Below are 22357 nucleotides of genomic sequence, written 5' to 3'. Positions count from 1 at the left end.
ACTCTCGTAAAACATACCTCCCATAACGTCGTTTCGCGACAAGATTGATAGAGTCTGGACCAATAGTGGATGAGCAGCCGAACTACTTTCCTCCGACCCTGCGCCACGCTACGGAGCGGCTAAATTGAGTTTGCTATCGTCTGTTTAGTATTATATATAAATTATATATAAATTAGGTACTGTACATATAATTATATATTAATTATATATAAATTAGCTACTGTATATATAATTATATATTAACTTAATTTATTGTAAGTTTATTATAATTATATATATGCTTTCTGCCGCCTGGCAACACGCTACGGAGATTTTAGGCTAGTAAGTTGAGTTTATTATCGTCTGCACAGTATGTAAATTAGGTACCGTAAGTCTAATACAGCACTAATTTTATACATTTCTTGTGAAAGAAACACTTCTTATTCAACGTCCATAAAAATTATTTATATTAATGATGTCTCCAAAGGTCAAGTTATTTTTCTGCGAAAAATTCGTTATCAGAAATCGCGGCCGCCGTTTCGTGTGCTGTTCCGCGACGAAGACAAGCTTTGAACAACGGGCGTAGTCGAACGGTACACACTCGGTAAGTAATCCTATAATTTTTTGTTTATAGCATAGTTTATACGGATTACTCCCAAAAAATTATACGTGTTTTGGAAATGTTGAGTGGAATTAGTCTAGAATCGGTTAATTTTATAGAAGAAAACCTTTCGAACAGCCTTAGTCCGTAAAGTTCCCACCTATCGGGCTGCGATTGGCTCACTCCTACAACGTAATTTTCGGTTAGCGTGGAACGTATCTAAGCGTTATAGGGGGGTCTACTGTATATTGTATAATTGTCTTTGAATAAGCATTATACATAAAGTATTTGAGTATTTTATTCGGCATGAAACTCATTGTCGTATTTTACATTAAAAAACTAAGTATCCTAATTATTTCCATTTTGGCTCTTCTCGCCTCTGGCTGTTCTTCACTAACTTGTAAGATAGCCTTTTCTTCTATATACTGAACGTCATGTATACGGCCACACTTCCAATGAGGAAAGAAGGATGATAAAGAAGAGAACTGATTTCATTCGTTCTCGTATCACCCAGAATGGTAAGCCAATATTTTAACCGCATTTACCGTTCAGAAAGCGATTAAAATATCGATGTAAACAACAAAATCCTTTTATTTATTTAATATCATGTATATATTGTTCATAAGTAATGTAATATTATAGATGAACAATATGATTTATTTAATACAGTTTAATTCAGGGAACATCAAGTAAAACCAGAAATAAAGTCTTGTTCGGCTATTATGAAGTTGACATGTAATTGTTTCACGGTAATAAAAATATCTGCACATTTTTGTATAGTTTTCAAGTAATGTTTGTCACGAACAATAAAACTTGGTGTAAACAATTTTGCAAGAGATTCTTACAGCTTTCTTCAAATGCGTGTAACACAAAATAAGCTTATCTTCAGGACTTTACTTCAATGCTACTTTTTGGTTTTAACGTTATATTTGATATAATATACCGGTTTTTAGTAATTGTCTGCACACTCCAATTATCATGTAAGCATGTATCGATATTATTCCTAATCTTCTCGTGAAATATAATTTTGAATGAATGAAGTAACATTCTGCAAAGTGAATCAGTAACAACTTTAAATTGATGGTATGCACTGCAGAATACAAAGAATCACTTACTTCCTATTACTTTATGAAGTATTTGTAATAAATTTACACAATTGTCACAAAACAGCATCGATACTATTAAATTAAATTGTGTACATTTTTATAAAGTAGTATTCAACGGTTGTAAGAAAGAACTGTTCAATGGATTTTCTGTGGTATTAAGTACTGACACACAGGTATGTTTTTTATTTACATTTTTAAGTTCGAGTAGTGTCGAGAAGATCGAATAAAGCATTTTAACCAGCTGAAACATAAAGGAAAAATAAAGCAATTCATAGGAAATGGTAGTAATAAATAGTAAATAAATATTAAAAATTTTTGTAATAGAAGTTAAATGTTAATTTTAAACGTTAATGCCGAGTAGAATTTACTCTAAATTATTATATTTCTCTAAAAGTATATGTCTATAAAGAAGAAAATATATATTTTTTAAACCTTAATGACAAAATTCTTTTTTACGAAAAAGAAACCTGCAACAGAAACTCCAATGGGCATTTTACCAAATCGTTTCATAAAATTCAAAATCTGAAAATATTTTAAAATATATTCAGAAAATATAAAATATTCATTATTGAAAGCATAACAACAAACCTTGAATTTAAATTCCAATTGAAGATTAGCAGAAGAAATCTTGACAATTCCAATGAAATCGCTGTATAACTGTATAAATATATTTAAAAAATATATAAAATTTAAAGTTAGACCGACAAAATTACATGCAAGAAATTTATATTTACAATATAACTAGTATTGTATAATCTCATAATTTCTGATAATATTATCATTAAACTTTCTGACTCGAGGTGCAAACAATTGGGACATACAAAGCGAAATAAAGTAAAGCATTTTTATTAACCTCCACAAATCAAAAAAGGAGTACATCACATTTAACACTTAAACTAATTGCACTGTAATGTATTACTTTTACTTTTTCGCTGTTATACAGGGTGTATCAGAATGACGTTTAAAAATTTGGGGGATTGTAGAGGATGAAATTTTGAACGTTTTGATATAAGGAACCCACAGCCGGAAATTTGAACTAAAGTGTCTACAGAGGTAGGAAGTGCTTGACCGCCCTTCACTTTGGTAATTACCCTTCTGTCCATTGACGTCATATTATTTCTGCGGATGGAAGACTGTAAACACACAATTATAGTAGTCTAACTGAGCCTGTGTACAGGACGTTGTGTACTAAGTGCTTGTCGTCCTTCAGGTCACTCCTTGCATCCACTGGCGCTGTGCTGTCAACTAATCAATGTGAGTTCCTTGTGTACGCAACATCTGTAGGAACAGTTCATGAGCTTACGGAGCGCATCTTTACAACATTTAATACCATCGGGGGGAGCGTGGCATCTTACAGAGGGTCGGACAAAACATGGTTCGTCGTTGCATATTATGTAACGAAGTTGGTGGTCGTCACATTGAACATTTACTCTAAAGTAGTGCAGCCACTGATTCGGTGTACAGTTTGATTGTACTTTACTGTTTTGTCAATAAAACTTGTCATAAATACTGTATTCTGCTGTTTCATTCAGCATACCGACTGCATAGAACGTGCAAAGTGCTGTAGAAACTTTATATCACATTTCCGGCTATAGGTTCCTTATATAAAAACGTTCAAAATTTCACCCTCTACAATCCCCTAAATTTTTAAAACATCATTCTGATACAACCTGTATATAATAGCGGGAAAGTAGACGATCGATCAAAAATGACACATCAATGTTTTTATATTTTTAAACAAGGAATTTTCAAACGTCAATAAATGCAAAAATTTTTTTTATTTTTCTGTATGGATAGATTTTAGGGTGTGCGGGAGCACGATTTCGTTCACTCTGTTTGAAGCTTAATAACGTCCTGTGCTTTTTGTCGAAAATTTATAAAATTTTTCAGGGAGGTCTCGTTATTAGAGTCATTGATGCTGTTAAATTTTGGTGGNAAAATGACACATCAATGTTTTTATATTTTTAAACAAGGAATTTTCAAACGTCAATAAATGCAAAAATTTTTTTTATTTTTCTGTATGGATAGATTTTAGGGTGTGCGGGAGCACGATTTCGTTCACTCTGTTTGAAGCTTAATAACGTCCTGTGCTTTTTGTCGAAAATTTATAAAATTTTTCAGGGAGGTCTCGTTATTAGAGTCATTGATGCTGTTAAATTTTGGTGGTTAAAAGTCGAGGAAGTGGAAAGAAAATGGGAGTCGTGTGTCGTATCTCCAGTAAAGTCGGACTCAATGACGATTTTACTCGTTATTAGCATTTACAATTTAAAATGAACTTTCTACTTTCAAACTTAAGTTTTTTGCTATTTTATAATAATTAAAAATATAAAAAGTTTTTAATAAAATACAAGGTCTGTTCAAAAAGTATCGGACCTTTATTTTTTTCGCGTAAACCAATGATGCGCGAGAGGCCTCCTTCGGTGGAGTTGTGGAGGGGACAGTCATGCACAGCCCTGAATTTTTTCCCGCCTGCAGGAAGCGTCAGTCGTTGGCAATCGGCCTATGAGTGAGGTCATGTAGTGCGCTCTCGTCGGATTCCACTAAGCTGGAAAATGACTGAACAGCGTGAGCAGCGATATTACATCAAATTTTGCCAAAAACCTTGGCGATACCCGAGTGTAAACCATTCGCAAGATTCAGCAGGCTTTCGGGGACGATCCTCGAGGCCAAAAAAAGCGCGGCAGGTCCGCAGCAATATCAAAGGTCATGTTGACAGTTTTTTCGACTCTCGTGGGGTGGTGTGTCGTGAGTACGCACCACAAGGCCAAACCATCGCAAAGGAGTACTACCAGGAGGTCCTTCGTCGTCTTTCCGATACAGTGCGACGCAAACGACCGGATCTGTGGTCGATCAAAACTTGGCAGCTCCATCGTGATAACGCATCCGCCCATTCTGCGCATCTGATTCGGGCTTTCGTCGCCAAACACAATACTCCTGTGGTTCGTCACGCTCCGTACTCTCTCCACATGGCTCCGTGTGACCTTTGGCTATTTCTCAAGCTGAAAATGCCGCTAAAAGGAACCCAAATTTAGTCGAGAGAAGACATCATGCGAAATGCGACGGACCGGCTGATAACCATTCCAAAAGATGCGTTCCAGCAGTGTTTCCAGCAATGGCAGGAACGCTGGGAGAAGTGTATACATTACCAAGGAGACTACTTTGAAGGGGATTAGGGTTTTGTACCTCAAAGTCAATAAATTTATTTTTGCCGACCAAAGGTCCGATACTTTTTGAACAGACCTTGTATAAGAGATGGAGAGATAAAAGACACACGTAGTTTTAAATGTTGCCAGGAAAGTTACGCAACTCGTAGCTCGATTTTTTTCCCCTTTCCATCCTCGCGGAGTATGAACAGCCGTATAAAAAAATATTTCTCTTTATTCATTGAATGCTAAAAGACATAGTAGGCCTAATTCATTTGTAATGCTTTTTCTTCCTAATTATTAAAGACCCTCTGTACTTATCAAGACATTTTAAGAAATCCAGATAAAAATAATTTAACATCTAATTGTATTACTTCTCTTCCACATATAATAATTCAACATGCACCAGCTTACATATATTTTTATGCTTATAACTAGATTAAATGAATTTTTAATTAGATACTTTAAAACATCGAATGAATTTATAGTATGAATTAATTTAATTAATTAATGATTCAACTATTATATAAAGATATATTAATTATTTTAAGTACGTTATTCTTTACAAGTAATATGATATTCTCAGAAACTTTACCATTGATGGAATTTTCGAAATTAGAAAAGAAACACCAATAGATCCTGTTAAGAAGACAATGGATATAATGATTCCTTCTATTTTTAACATTAGGTCTAATTCCATAAATAATAACGAATAAACTATAACGCCAGTGAAATTAGTAAAAAACATATAAACACAAGGCATGAAATTGCTAAAATATTCGTTGAATTGTTGCATAAATTCCCATATTTCTGTATGTTTGTCAATTATCAAATTTATTCTTTCTTTTAAATTTGAAAATTCCTTGCTAATTTTATTTATTTCGTCTTGTATATTAATTAAGCGGTAAGTTAAGATATACCATACTGCTAAACCAATAGTTATAGCGAATACCATTTGTCCCACACAGTACAAAAAGTAAATTCTAATGAAAATTACACAAAACAATGAGCCCAACTGCGAATTTGTTTGGCTGTGTATAGCAGGATACAACAAAAAATCTGAAGCTATGCAAATTATTATCACGAAAAGTGCAAACGTACAGAAGCTTCCAAGCATCAGCCATTCCAAACGTTTCCATTTCTCCTCTTCTTCTGGAAATGCGTTCACATTGCTTTTCAAAGATAGTTGCGATCTTCTCACAAAACTAAACTGTGTACTAATATAAAGGGAAAAAAACAAAACCAAAAATTCGAACATGTAATTGTAATTAAGTATCTTTCTCCAACCAGCACATAAAATTTCGTCATTAAACAAATCTAAGAATATTCTCAATGTCGAACTCCACAGAAAGATCTCCACACAGAATTCGTAACATGAATATAATTTTTCGTGACGGAGAAAATTGTTTTTTCTGTTGTAACAATCGCATAATTTTAGTGGTTGCATGCCAAATATTCTTCCAACAGAGAACAACGGATGCAAATAGCACATAGGATGAAGAGGTGAAGTTTCCTTCATTATTAATGTATGTTGTGACGAATATATTATTGGGCTGCAATTTGAAAAAATTGTAGATTAATATATTCCTACTGTAATTTGTCCTTCCTTAATCTCAAGAGCAGGTTAAATAGTTAAAACTCGAGAATGGATATTGAAAGATGAGGAGCTCGAGCCCCGATTAACCGTGTAGGAACCTCTGATATATACCAGAAGTCACATTAATTGAATTCAAATATTTTTCCCTGAAAGGAGTTAGATAGCAATACACTCATGCCGCTCATCTAACAGCAAAAGTATGATGTACAGGGGCGAGATACCGCTAATTTCAGATGGAGAATATATATTTATATTTTGCTGTTGAATAAACTAAAATGATGCGAACTGGAACTTAGCGAAGCAGTTTTTGAAGAAAAATTAGAGGAAAACATTTATAAATATTATTAAATTTATCAAGAAAAGATTATTGAATTAAAATGATGATTTATATATGATATCTGTAACACAACTGACATAATTGTATTTGCTTTCATGATTTTCCTTTGTTAATAATAAGCGAATTGATAAAATTCATTATTTTTATGTAATGTCAAATGTGTAAATAGTAACCAATATATTAATATATTTTCATTTTAATAAAATATTGCTGGAATTAAATGTGAAATTATGAGTTTATTCAGCAGATTGATACAGGAAAATTATGATTTATTGAAGAATTTAATTGAAATTTCCAGTCGTGGTAAATCTAATTTATCGTAAACCATTGGAGTATTTGCTGTTCTGTTAAATTTATTAACTTACTTTTAATAAATGGAATGATTTTATTTACTCCATTCTAGTATTATAGTTCATTTCAATATTTATTTTGCATCTTTCAATTTTGTTTTAAGAGTAATTCGTTTAGTTCAGAGTTTTATTGTGGTTCATATAACAAACAACTTTAATAATCGATAAATTTTAACTCAGTTTCCTTTAATTTCAATTATATAAATCTAAATTATTCCGTTTACATAATTTATTTTGAAAATAAATTGTAAAAAAAACTGTTATAAAAGCTCATCTGAAATTTGTTACAAAATTGAAATTAAAACTTGTATTTTATGCGAAAATTTTCGTATAAACGTCAACTACATTTGCGAATGAAATGTGAAATGCTCTATTATACATGAAATAGAGAGGTTAACTGGCGCTGAAACAGTCTAATATAATTGCAAGAAATAGTTTATATTGTGCTCTTTCTATATATTTAGTCTCCCTGTTTCTGGGTTTTTTCGATTTCATTCTATTTTTATATATTGTGAATTTAAACGTTTTTTTTAAATTTTATTTATCAATTTTGATCGCTTTAAATCGTTATGTACAGTATTCGTTATTGCTATTGTATTTTAAGTTTACATAATTTAAATATATAACCCTTCAGTTCCTGTGAATACTAAATATGCAGTTTTATATTATAATTACTCTGTTATTCCTAAATTTCTTGCCTTGCAAATTACAACTTTGAACATTGTGTATAGGAAATTGCTTAAGGCAATTCGGTGTTGAACCAGTTTTAAAAATGAACAAATGGTAACAATAAACTGAGGATTGATTATAATTCCCTTAAGAAATATTTTCTATGAGATTGTTACGATAAATATTTTTGTACAGTTTTTAAACTCGTTGAATTTTTATAATCATTAGTTATTTTATCATTATCTATTTAATTTTCTCTCTATTACNGGTTGCATGCCGAATATTCTTCCAACAGAGAACAACGGATGCAAATAGCACATAGGGTGAAGAGGTGAAGTTTCCTTCATTATTAATGTATGTTGTAACGAATATATTATTGACCTGCAATTTGAAAAAAAATACTAGATTAATATATTCCTACTGTCCACTGTCCTTCCTTAATCTCAAGAGCGGAGTTAAATAGTTAAAGCTCGAATATAAATGTTGAAAGATGAGGAGCTAGAAGCCGGATTAACCGTGTAGGAACCTCTGATATATACCAGAAGTCACATTAATTCAATTCAAATATTTTTCCCTGAAAGGAGTTAGATAGCAATACACTCGTGCCGCTTATCTAACAGGAAAAGTATGATGTACAGGAACGAGATACCGCTAATTTCAGATGGAGAATATATATTTATATTTTGTTTTTGAATAAACTAAAACGATGCGAACTGGAACTTAGCGAAGCAGTTTTTGAGGAAAAATTAGAGGAAAACATTTATAAATATGATTCAATTTATCTAGAAAACATTATTAAATTATTAAAATGATGATTTATATATAATATCTGTAATACGACTGACATAGTTGTATTTGCTTTCGGGATTTTCCTATGTTAATAATAAAAATAATGAATTTTATCAATTTGCTTATGTAATGTCAAATGTTTAAATAGTAACCAATATATTAATATATTTTCATTTTAATAAAATATTGCTGGAATTAAATGTGAAATTATGAGTTTATTCAGCAGATTGATACAGGAAAATTATGATTTATTGAAGAATTTAATTGAAATTTCCAGTCGTGGTAAATCTAATTTATCGTAAACCATTGGAGTATTTGCTGTTCTGTTAAATTTATTAACTTACTTTTAATAAATGGAATGATTTTATTTACTCCATTCTAGTATTATAGTTCATTTCAATATTTATTTTGCATCTTTCAATTTTGTTTTAAGAGTAATTCGTTTAGTTCAGAGTTTTATTGTGGTTCATATAACAAACAACTTTAATAATCGATAAATTTTAACTCAGTTTCCTTTAATTTCAATTATATAAATCTAAATTATTCCGTTTACATAATTTATTTTGAAAATAAATTGTAAAAAAAACTGTTATAAAAGCTCATCTGAAATTTGTTACAAAATTGAAATTAAAACTTGTATTTTATGCGAAAATTTTCGTATAAACGTCAACTACATTTGCGAATGAAATGTGAAATGCTCTATTATACATGAAATAGAGAGGTTAACTGGCGCTGAAACAGTCTAATATAATTGCAAGAAATAGTTCATATTGTGCTCTTTCTATATATTTAGTCTCCCTGTTTCTGGGTTTTTTCGATTTCATTCTATTTTTATATATTGTGAATTTAAACGTTTTTTTTAAATTTTATTTATCAATTTTGATCGCTTTAAATCGTTATGTACAGTATTCGTTATTGCTATTGTATTTTAAGTTTACATAATTTAAATATATAACCCTTCAGTTCCTGTGAATACTAAATATGCAGTTTTATATTATAATTACTCTGTTATTCCTAAATTTCTTGCCTTGCAAATTACAACTTTGAACATTGTGTATAGGAAATTGCTTAAGGCAATTCGGTGTTGAACCAGTTTTAAAAATGAACAAATGGTAACAATAAACTGAGGATTGATTATAATTCCCTTAAGAAATATTTTCTATGAGATTGTTACGATAAATATTTTTGTACAGTTTTTAAACTCGTTGAATTTTTATAATCATTAGTTATTTTATCATTATCTATTTAATTTTCTCTCTATTACCATAATTTTTTTCCTGACATTATTTTTGTTTCCTAAATTTACATTTGTTTTCAGGAGAGATAAATCATTAGAATACAGACATGATTGATTTTGTAAATTAACTAAAATGATTTAAACATTGAAAAAAGACTTGGTTATTTCTAACATAAAAACTTATCGAATTTAGTGGACTCTCTTAAATTTTTATATTATTAATTATTTTAATTTATACAACAGAAATTCAGTATCCTTACACAGAAGATTCCCCAAAATGAAAATTCATTTTTCTATTCCTCAAAATATCCCAAAGTAATGTATGATTTATTGTCATAATGAAGGTTCACAATGTGAACAAAAAGTTTTATAGATTTTTGCAATTTTTCATTTTTTGGACATGTTAAATGCATACTGTTTATATACATAAATACCTTGATGTGCAATGTTAGACCACGTTTTTGAATGTTACTTTGTCACAATAAACATACATATTGAAAATCGAAGTATATATTATTATGGCATTATAGCAATGAAAACAAAATTGCGAACAGACGTTTAGAATATAGACATATTCATATAGTGGAAAGCAAAAAAAAAAAAAAAAACAAACATCTTTTCAACCAGATTGTGTGAACACTTGACAAGTTTAACAAGAGCAAATAGAAAATACTGTAAAGATAAAAAGATCGGTAACATAATACTTGGTTTTCTCATCTTTGTTAGCAATAATTTACGACAACTCATGATTAAACGTTTGAAGTACAGGTAACCCCCGTATAACACGATAGTTACGTTCCAAAAAATTGCCGTGTTATGAGAATCCGTGTTATGCGAAACAAAGAACTAGTACGAAAAGGAGGGTTAGGTTCCAAAAATTAAAAAACATGTTACTATATTTTTAAAATTAAGATAAATATCTTTATTAAAATTTTCTTAAGTGATACATATTAATTAATATGTTAAATTAAACAATGTTTTCTTTGTCATCACTAAAAGCACTATTAACCGAGAGCGTTTTATTTTTGAGTTATCGTTATCCTCTGAGCATTTTTCTGCATTATTTTCAGATTCATGCTTTACCTTTTGCAAAAAGTGTATGTAATTTTAGATTGCTTGCTTCTAGTTAAAAGATCTTTATAAATTTCCTTATATGGTGCTAAGCACTTATGGAACAAGGGAAAAACATCTGGCAACACCAGAATCTGGAGCGTCGAGATCTGGCAAAATTGAAACAATTTTCGCGAAGGACCATGTGTATTGAGACGAGAAAAGAAAATTTACACACTGAAGTACTAATAGTTCACGAAAATAATAATTTTCGTGAACTATTAGTACTTAAGTACGTAAAAACTTATTACATTTTATGTCGTACGACGGTTTTACCTATTTATCGAACCGTGTCAGAGTGAATCCGTGCTATAAAAGTACCGTGTTATACGGGGGATGGTACCAATTCTCGAANACACACTGAAGTACTAATAGTTCACGAAAATAATAATTTTCGTGAACTATTAGTACTTAAGTACGTAAAAACTTATTACATTTTATGTCGTACGACGGTTTTACCTATTTATCGAACCGTGTCAGAGTGAATCCGTGCTATAAAAGTACCGTGTTATACGGGGGATGGTACCAATTCTCGAACCGTGTTAGAGTGAATCCGTGCTATAGAAGTGCCGTGTTATACGGAGGTTACCTGTAATTTCCAAATGAGTCTTTGTTATTATCTATCAATTAAGTATAAATAGTTCTAAACCTTTAATACATGTAAATACAATTTTTAGCATATTTTATATACTGTATTAATTAATTAACTCTATTAACTAAATACATCATTTATACTTTTAGAATCGTCAAAATCGATACAATTATTCTTATGAATCGATACTATTAATATGAATAAACAAAATAAAAACTAAATTATTGTTTCAACTTGTGGTTATCATTTCTGAAAACAATACTGTAACACATACAGTAACAATATATTTACTTAAAGAATAAGTTACAATCTAAATAACTTATTTAGTTAAAAAATGAATATAATATTGCCCCAGTGCTCAGGTTATTGATATCAATTATACAGTACAGATAACCTTGTGATAACGCGATAGATCGGCTCCACGAAAATGTTCGCGTTATACGAAACTCGACATTACATATAAAAAGAGTGAAAAATCGTTTTGGAACGAAAACAAACAATTCATAGGGATAGAAGAGTAAATATAGAATAAACTGATTTATTATTAATTCTTTATTTAATAAGTTACTCTAATTGAATTTTGCTTCATTCACAAAAGTAACTTAATTAAATTTCAGTTATAAAATCGAAAACTGATTTGTTCAAATGAGATTCATTAGATGTTATTTTAAAACAAAACAATATCTGATTGGCTGTGGACTTCATTATAATTACAGTAATTTTGTATATATATATGCAGAATCGACTGAAAGAACGTAAAGATATTTTAAATACGGCGAATATTTCAACAAGAATTTTAAAGAAATTTTCACTTTTGAGTTAAACAGTAAGAAAATTAGTATTTCATTAGTAATTTATGATTTACTTAGTAATGTTATAGAATAAATTATTACTTGCATATACTAGAATCTTTATCTTTTCACATTACTTTAGTTAATAAATAAATAATTCCAGGAAAGTTTTATCTGGATTAAATTCTGAAAATTATTTTAACTTTTCGATAATTAATATCATGGATATTCTATATATAGGACGCTTACAATATATTATAATGCATCTAACTCTTAATAGTTAATTAAGAAAACATTAAAAAATAATATTTGCCCTTTATTTATTGATTAATGTTGTGTTTTATTTGTTTTAAAATGAATATGAGATAAAACAGTGATTAGATTATAAAAAATTTTACTAAGAATGAGTTACCTGGGCTCTAGTCTACTGTGTAAGATCTACTTGCGAAATACGACTCGAGATGCCGGATGGGATAGGTATATCGCCATCTCTCTAGAACTTCACACTGTCTTATGGCCAAGACTGAACTGTTGCCAAGTCCCAAGCAAGATCCCCTAGAACGAAAACATTTTTCTTAGTAATCGAAAGATGAAATAAAAATATAAAAGATACTGGATGTAATGTCCGACCGAACTTTTGGTTTCAAAATCCATTGTCGGTCGAACCTTACCAGGATGGGTCAGACTACTCGATAATAGGCGAGACAGTCTTTTCTTAGTTGTGGAGACGGTGGAGCTAAGGGGAGAAGAAATAATTCAAGAGAGATATACCTTGCCTTTAACCAGTTATGCGTTGTAATCGTGGTGTTTTGGTTATGATGTTAACACCGTGGCGGCATCAGAATACAAATATATTTTTATTCTGTGGCTGTAAATTTCTGTTTCCATCCCCTTATGGAAATTACTTATTTAAATATTTCTCTTCTAGATTGTCTCCTAGTCCAAAAATTTTCTACTAAATCCAGGAGAAATTCTCAAACTACGCAACACTGTAATACCCCGTTCGCACCGTGCATTTCGATCTAGATTGTGGCTTAAGTCGGAGAGAGTTCCGTGGTGCGAACGCTCTCGACCGTTTCAATCTCGACTGAAACGAGGCTAAATCGCGATCGACTGGAGAGAGTTCTTGAAACTAGATTCAGTCATAAGAGAGATCCCACAATCCCACGCGCGCGAAAAAATACAAGATGGCTGCTGAACACGTGTCTGGCTATCGACAGAAAAATAAAAAAGACATCTGGATAGACGATGACATCTGTCTATTATTAGATATACGGCAAGAAAAAGTATTTATTTCTAACCAAAACTTTCATTTTGTTTGTTGGTGTTCGTGACTTACCACGTAGTTATGTCAATTTTATCATCGCGTGTAATAGCCGGGTTCTTCTCAAGCGAGTTACCTGTGCGAACAGCACAACTTTCCACTGGCGACAGTCACAATCCAGATTGTGGGTAAATCGAAATCGAAGTGAGTCGTGGATTGTGTGCGAACGGGGTATAAGACGGTTAAGGCGTCAGCCTACCGATTTGAGAGATCCGGAATCGAGTCCGAATGAATACTTCCCAAGAAGTTTTGATGGCGAAGTCTATCTCAAATATGTCAAACTTTTAAAGTTTCTCGAACGATAAATACTACAACATGACGCTACAAAAATCTGTATTTGTTCTTTCACAAAATCATTAAATATATACATACAGTATATATTTTTTTAATTTTTGTGCTCGCTTTGTGTCTTTTGCGAAAAGAGATGACTATTTTGAGAAAGGAGTATGTTGTTATAAAAGTCTTTGTCAAAAGTGTTAGTTGCTATGTGTAACAAAATCGCCATGCAAATGAAACAGTGGAGATTGGAAGTTAATTTCAGTCTCATTGTACTCTTGCTGACAATATTTTCTTCTCGTAAATATCGACGGGTGCTCATTCTAATCAATATTTTATGTCGTAAATCAAAATAAGGTAGAAAATAGATCGTTATATCGAATTATTGTAGTTAGAATACTCGTTAATAGAGACCACACTATTTGGAATTTAAAAAACTATATACTGTATATATAATTTTCTTTGTGGTCTATCTTTTGTGGTCATTCATACAAAATCATTCGTAGTAAATATTTATCAATTATAAAAATAAATTTTATATGTATATAGTAACAAACAACTTTCAATTAAAGCCAAATACCAATAACTAACTTTTTTTTTGTTTTCCAGATGTTCTGGCAATCAAATAATTTTAACATAAAAGAAAGATTGTCACATCTTATGAAATCTGGACAAATGACAGACGTAACTTTAATTGTTGGCAAAGAAAAAGAATATTTTCCGACCCACTCTCTGTTTCTCTGTATGCACAGCGAGGTGTTTTATGCAATGTTCTATGGTCCATTGGCAGAGAAGAGAAAAGATGTTGCCTTGCCTGATGATGATGTTAAAGCATTTCGCGTTTTCATAAAGTAAGTTGTACTAAACTTTTACGAAGTGTTTTTAATAATTACTTATAATTTCTAATAACAAAAAAAAAAATATTTTCATGAATTTAATTTTGAAATTTTACAGAATTATTACAATTAAAATTTGTTGAACTCCTTTTCTTTAGTCTTCCTTGTTTCTAAAATATTTGTAAACAGAAGTAACAAGTAATGACTTTTTAAATATATGAGTAAGAAATAATAATTATGCATTGACTAAAATTCTGTTTTAGATGTAATAGTGTATATAATAATTTTAAAAATTTATGTCCAAGTTTAGTTTTTTTGAAAAAATGAAAAGTTTGTTGAGGAAATAATTTAGGGTATTTTGTATACACGATAGAAATGTAAAAATAATCATAAAGATAAATTTTTATAAAAATTTGAATCGGGAAAGATTTACTACTATTCAAATATAAATTTAAGGATATAAATTCGCATTTCTTTGGCACGATGCTAACACTTGATATCAGCTATTAATAGTATAACAGTTCAGGAATCATAATACAAAATCGATTCGTCAGCGCAGATGATCAAGAATTTGTTGTATTTAGATCAATGTGAATTATCACATTTAATTTTTCAATATATACAGTACTGTAAAAACAATCTAGCAATGCATTTCTGTTTAAAGAAAAAATATTTAGTTTTCTTGAAACCACTAGTGATACGATTCGTTCTACGTTCGGATATTTGAACTATGCTATTCACATACTTGGTGGCTTCATAATAAACGAAAACGTTTAAATAAAACTGCGGATTATCTTAATTCAGCATTGTCTTTGCCTTATTTAAAATATCTCAAACCTGGAAAAATTCCATGCTTAGTGTTTTTATAACTTGTATTCTGAAAATGATCCATTATGATGACTGAGAACGTTTATTTCAAATGAAAGAAATTTTTTGCACACTGTTGAAATACGGATCTCGTGTTATTTTAATTTACCTATGAACGTTATTCGTTTGTTGCATAACAGTTGTAACGTTCGAACATAATACAAACTTCTATTAGTTTTTAGCTTAGCTATCTGCTTTATTTTTTAAAATGCAAGCTATACATCACCAAACGATCGCCTAAATATCGGGCTATAATATGGCTAATTAAATGATTGGAATAAAGTAATTTGACACTAGAGGTAGACGTTAGGCGCCATCTCTTAATTAAATTAATAATTAAAATTAAATAAATAAATCAATAAATAAATTTAGAATCTTCTGGAATAAAAGAACTGGCCCGGGGCGGGACTCGAACCCGCAGCCTCCGCTTGCCGTGCGGCGCGCTTACCAGTTACGCTACCCAGACCCTCGAGCTAGTCTTCGCTTCCAGAAGTATATTAGATTTAGATATAACCTTACTTGGTTAAATACATCACTGACTGGGGACGACTCCTTCGCCCACGGCCATAGCGGCACTCAGCCAGCTAACGCANATCGACGGGTGCTCATTCTAATCAATATTTTATGTCGTAAATCAAAATAAGGTAGAAAATAGATCGTTATATCGAATTATTGTAGTTAGAATACTCGTTAATAGAGACCACACTATTTGGAATTTAAAAAACTATATACTGTATATATAATTTTCTTTGTGGTCTATCTTTTGTGGTCATTCATACAAAATCATTCGTAGTAAATATTTATCAATTATAAAAATAAATTTTATATGTATATAGTAACAAACAACTTTCAATTAAAGCCAAATACCAATAACTAACTTTTTTTTTGTTTTCCAGATGTTCTGGCAATCAAATAATTTTAACATAAAAGAAAGATTGTCACATCTTATGAAATCTGGACAAATGACAGACGTAACTTTAATTGTTGGCAAAGAAAAAGAATATTTTCCGACCCACTCTCTGTTTCTCTGTATGCACAGCGAGGTGTTTTATGCAATGTTCTATGGTCCATTGGCAGAGAAGAGAAAAGATGTTGCCTTGCCTGATGATGATGTTAAAGCATTTCGCGTTTTCATAAAGTAAGTTGTACTAAACTTTTACGAAGTGTTTTTAATAATTACTTATAATTTCTAATAACAAAAAAAAAAATATTTTCATGAATTTAATTTTGAAATTTTACAGAATTATTACAATTAAAATTTGTTGAACTCCTTTTCTTTAGTCTTTCTTGTTTCTAAAATATTTGTAAACAGAAGTAACAAGTAATGACTTTTTAAATATATGAGTAAGAAATAATAATTATGCATTGACTAAAATTCTGTTTTAGATGTAATAGTGTATATAATAATTTTAAAAATTTATGTCCAAGTTTAGTTTTTTTGAAAAAATGAAAAGTTTGTTGAGGAAATAATTTAGGGATATTTTTTACACACGATAGAAATGTAAAAGTAATCATAAAGATAAGTTTTCATGAACTTTTTAATCGGAAAGATTTATTACGATTCAAATCTAAACTTAAGGATATAAATTCGCATTTCTTTGGCACGATGCTTACACTTGATATTAGGTATTAATAGTAGGCCTATAACAGTTCAGGAATCATAATACAAAATCGATTCGTCAGCGCAGATGATCAAGAATTTTTTGTATTTAGATCAATGTGAATTATCACATTTAATTTTTCAATATATACAGTACTGTAAAAACAATCTAGCAATGTATTTCTGTTTAAAGAAAAAATATTTAGTTTTCTTGAAACCACTAGTGATACGATTCGTTCTACGTTCGGATATTTGAACTATGCTATTCACATACTTGGTGGCTTCATAATAAACGAAAACGTTTAAATAAAACTGCGGATTATCTTAATTCAGCATTGTCTTTGCCTTATTTAAAATATCTCAAACCTGGAAAAATTCCATGCTTAGTGTTTTTATAACTTGTATTCTGAAAATGATCCATTATGATGACTGAGAACGTTTATTTCAAATGAAAGAAATTTTTTGCACATTGTTGAAATACGGATCTCGTGTTATTTTATTTTACCAATAAACGTTATTCGTTTGTTGCATAACAGTTGTAACGTGCGAACATAATACAAACTTCTATTAGTTTTTAGCTTAGCTATCTGCTTTATTTTTTAAAATGCAAGCTATACATTTTCTCAAAGTACTTTTGAAATTTCGAAATCAAAATATTTCGATTATTGTCATTCTTCTTGACTGTATTTTATTCACAGGATTGAAAAACTAACTTTTATAATCGTAAATGTTTTAGAATTATTTCAATTAGATTTAAAAAAAATCCAATATTCAAAAATGCATATAATCATATAAATTCTGTGCTGAATATACAGAACATTAAACGTACAGTACAATGATATGCATTTTTCACGTTGCGTATTCACTAAACAGTTTGAATTTTATAGACACAAAATAATCTTTACAACAAAATTATTCTAACTACGAGTTTCAACCTACTATTCTGACACCTATAATACAGAAAGATATTCTGATTATACNTAACTTTTATAATCGTAAATGTTTTAGAATTATTTCAATTAGATTTAAAAAAAATCCAATATTCAAAAATGCATATAATCATATAAATTCTGTGCTGAATATACAGAACATTAAACGTACAGTACAATGATATGCATTTTTCACGTTGCGTATTCACTAAACAGTTTGAATTTTATAGACACAAAATAATCTTTACAACAAAATTATTCTAACTACGAGTTTCAACCTACTATTCTGACACCTATAATACAGAAAGATATTCTGATTATACACAAATCATATCAAATTAATTAGCATTAGAAATGTAATGCTTATTTCACAAAATCCATATTAAAATTATTGAGAATAAATAGTCGATGTAAAGTGTATTAAATTGATAAAATAAGGAGATCTGTTTCTGTGCTTATGAAAAACTAGATCTGATTACAGTAGAAACGTGAAGCAATTCTAAAATATCCACCCGACCAGCCCGTTGATCGGGCGAATGGTAGGATTATTAGGGAGTTTAAAAATCTCCATTCAAGATTTCTACCTGTTTGCAATGAATAATTACTTAATGAGTTCTTGTTAGTGATGTAAGGTAGCCGACTCAGTGGAAATTTGGGACTTGAAAACTCTCGGTACCTGTGTAAGGTTGCCGTCTTTTAGGTGGGATCAGTTAATCCCTCGTCAGGATGAACTTAAGGGAAAGTTTCATGTGGCAACCCACATGAAACTTCCTCATGGTGGAGGAAGTAAAAGATTACAAGTGTTTTCCAAATGAAAGCCGTTTATTTGGTAACATTTATGGTTACATCGAATATTTGACAGTCCCACTTCTCTACAGTCTTTCGGAAAGGCGGAGAATTTCGAACTTGATCGGAGACCTGGAACGGACGAGATGTGATCGCTGGGTGAAGCGGATGATTGGTGAGATGGTGCTGCGGCGTACTAGATGATAGTACAACACAACTTAATAGTCATGACTTTTAGCTTAATCCAGAGAAGACTGTCCTTCGACCTTCAATTTCTGATTTTTATAGGTTTTCTCCTGCTATCCGTATTTTCGATTGGCACTCGTCCCATTCCTCGCTTCTCGATTGGTCTCTAATTTGGTTCCAGGTGAAAACAGAGACCAACTCGGGTCACGGGAAAGGTTCGATTCAAGGTGTCTATTGACTCCTGTTGGTCGACTATGCTCGGATATTGTTGATGAAACCCGCTCTCATAATTTAGCCCGTTGTTTGTGATTTCTATCGTCTTGGAACTTTAACAATCATACGCGATTGTTTTTCTATCCTTCAAATCTTTCCCCTTTTTCGAAATTGTTATACTAGATTGACTATTTATCAGCGTTCGAGTAATAATTCTACCTGTTTATGAACGCTTGTGTCTGAGTTTGACCTTTCGGTTTGACATTGACAGATCGTTTAACGCGTGTTGGAATCATCCCAGACTCGTTGCTTACATTTTGTGCCGTTGTTTAGATCAAGGATTTTTTTCTCTCTCTCATATTTAGTCTATCGTTATAATTTAAACATAAGAATTCCGTGATTTACGCGATTTCGGACATCTTGTGAGATCTCACAATGATAGTAAACAAAGATTGTCTGTGTTTACTATCACGATTTACAACCTGTTTACTATACTGTTTATAGAAGACTTGAAAACAGAGAAAATCTCTGTTTTCAAGCCTCTCAAATCAAATGTAGTTTATATTTAATATAAATAAAGAAAATAATTCGGACTTAACCAGTTCAAAAATGTTAACAAATTGTATTATATCACCAAATCCATTCGGAATGATTTTCCTTATTTCAATTAATATAAACTTGTTTTCATTTTTAAAGTATTACAGCGAATCATAAAAAATACATCACATATTAAGTAATTCAAGAATTTTAACATAATTCCCAACAAAAAATTATGAATTAAACTAAAAAAAAATATTCAATCAGTGTTAAAATTGTATTAGAAGTGTATACATCTTTTAAAATTGAAGTTTTAATGTGTAACGAATGTATATTAAAATAATTGATTATTATTTTCAGTTATATATATACAGATGAAGCGGCATTACAATCAGTAGATGAAGCCATTCGTTCGTTATATTTTTCAGAAAAATACTTGATAACGCGTATGAAGGACCAATGTATGTCGTATATTACAAATAAAATATCGGTAAATACGGTTCTTGAAATATACGAAGAACTATCTTTTCTTCAGCAAAGTGAATTAATTTCAAAATGCTGGAATTGCATAATCACATACACGTCACAAATTATTAAACAAGAGTACTTTAAACATGTGAAATATGAAACTATTTTGAAGATTGTATCCGAAGATTGTTTAGCGTTGAAATCGGAAGTAGATATGTATAACGCCGTCATAAAGTGGGGTAAAGAAAGATTCCAAGATCAATCTCCTGAGGATCTTCGAAAACAATTAGAGCCTTTGTTGGGTCAGATCAGATTTTTACGCATGACCTCTGCAGAGTTTGCGGAATCTCCGTGCCAAGATGGCATCCTTACTAAGGATGAACAGGTTGACATACTTAGAGAAATTGCAACCAAAAAGAATTATGGAAGTAACAATATACATGATCAATGGAGAAAGCAAAGAGAGAAAACTAATTGCCGCAATTCTTGTTTCTAAAATATTTGTAAACAGAAGTAACAAATAATGACTTTTTAAATATATGAGTAAGAAATAATAAAATTCAATGACTAAAATTCTGTTTTTAGGTGTAATAGTGTATATAATAATTTTAAAAATTTATATTCAAGTTTACTTTTTTTGAAAAAATGGAAAGTTTGTTTGGAAAATAATTTAGGGATATTTTTTACACACGATAGAAATGTAAAAGTAATCATAAAGATAAGTTTTCATGAACTTTTTAATCGGAAAGATTTATTACGATTCAAATCTAAACTTAAGGATATAAATTCGCATTTCTTTGGCACGATGCTTACACTTGATATTAGGTATTAATAGTAGGCCTATAACAGTTCAGGAATCATAATACAAAATCGATTCGTCAGCGCAGATGATCAAGAATTTTTTGTATTTAGATCAATGTGAATTATCACATTTAATTTTTCAATATATACAGTACTGTAAAAACAATCTAGCAATGTATTTCTGTTTAAAGAAAAAATATTTAGTTTTCTTGAAACCACTAGTGATACGATTTGTTCTACGTTCGGTTGTTTGAACTATGCTATTCACATACTTGGTGGCTTCATAATAAACGAAAACGTTTAAATAAAACTGCGGATTATCTTAATTCAGCATTGTCTTTGACTTATTTAAAATATCTCAAACCTGGAAAAATTCCATGCTTAGTGTTTTTATAACTTGTATTCTGAAAATGATCCATTATGATGACTGAGAACGTTTATTTCAAATGAAAGAAATTTTTTGCACATTGTTGAAATACGGATCTCGTGTTATTTTATTTTACCAATAAACGTTATTCGTTTGTTGCATNCAAAGACATTTAACTTGAAAACAATAAGTAGAATTTGGCAACAAAGAAAGCAATATCAGCTACTACCATTCAAACAACACACGATGTGAAACTTTTTTCAACAAAACTAACACAAAAACAGTTTGAAAGTTACTACCCTATAGAAGAGAAAAAGAACATTTTATACAATAATAAAATGTAAGCCCCAGAAAGCTATAATGCATACACTATGAAATAAAAAATATCAAAGATAGTGGGACTAGAAAGTCCCGTCAGGCAATTAAAGTGCATTTTTATTCAATTAATATATTTATATATAATATGATGCCCAAAAAGTAGCCGAAGAGCCAAATAATATTTTATATGTCAAACTAAAAAAAAAATGCCACATTAGGCGCAATGTAGCGAAATATTGCAACGCTGGAAACAATACTAAATAAAGCTAGAGTTGTGACTCAAAGGATTATAGACCCAAATGCGGGGAAAGGAGAGAAAGGACAAAAGTTAAAGAAGTGAGAAAAGTTGGAATATTAAGGGTCGATATTTGCATAACAGAAGATCTATTTTACCTTTCTGACTACTTCTTATCTTTTGTCTTTTCTCTCTTATCGCCAAATTTGGGTCTATAATCCTTTGCGTCGCAACTCCAGCTTTATTTAGTAATCCTTCCTCATTCACACATCTCCAAGTATTTGAAAGTATTTCCTTTCCACTCAAAAATAAA

At 30.6% G+C, this 22357-nt stretch overlaps 1 protein-coding gene and 1 long non-coding RNA gene across 2 annotated transcripts; one reads left to right on the top strand and one right to left on the bottom strand.

The window, feature by feature from the left end:
• Nucleotides 1-1262: 1262 nt before the first annotated feature.
• LOC111622904 lies at nt 1263-2346 on the bottom strand. Its single transcript, XR_002756364.1, has 3 exons — nt 2275-2346; nt 2119-2208; nt 1263-1927 (listed from the first exon to the last, which is right to left on the bottom strand). It is a non-coding gene; the product is annotated as an uncharacterized LOC111622904 (long non-coding RNA).
• Nucleotides 2347-16500: 14154 nt separating this feature from the next.
• LOC111622916 (BTB/POZ domain-containing protein 2-like) lies at nt 16501-20822 on the top strand. The gene is made up of 2 exons (XM_023365375.1): nt 16501-16742; nt 20216-20822. The coding sequence occupies exons 1-2, from the start codon at nt 16501-16503 to the stop codon at nt 20817-20819; spliced, it is 846 nt and encodes a 281-aa protein (XP_023221143.1). The 3' UTR covers nt 20820-20822.
• Nucleotides 20823-22357: the final 1535 nt, after the last annotated feature.

Source organism: Centruroides sculpturatus, unplaced genomic scaffold, assembly GCF_000671375.1.
Source record: "Centruroides sculpturatus isolate CEXI.00-Female unplaced genomic scaffold, Cexi_2.0 scaffold229, whole genome shotgun sequence".
NCBI classification, from domain to species: Eukaryota; Metazoa; Arthropoda; class Arachnida; order Scorpiones; family Buthidae; genus Centruroides; species Centruroides sculpturatus.
This window is presented reverse-complemented; position numbering and strand designations above follow the sequence as displayed.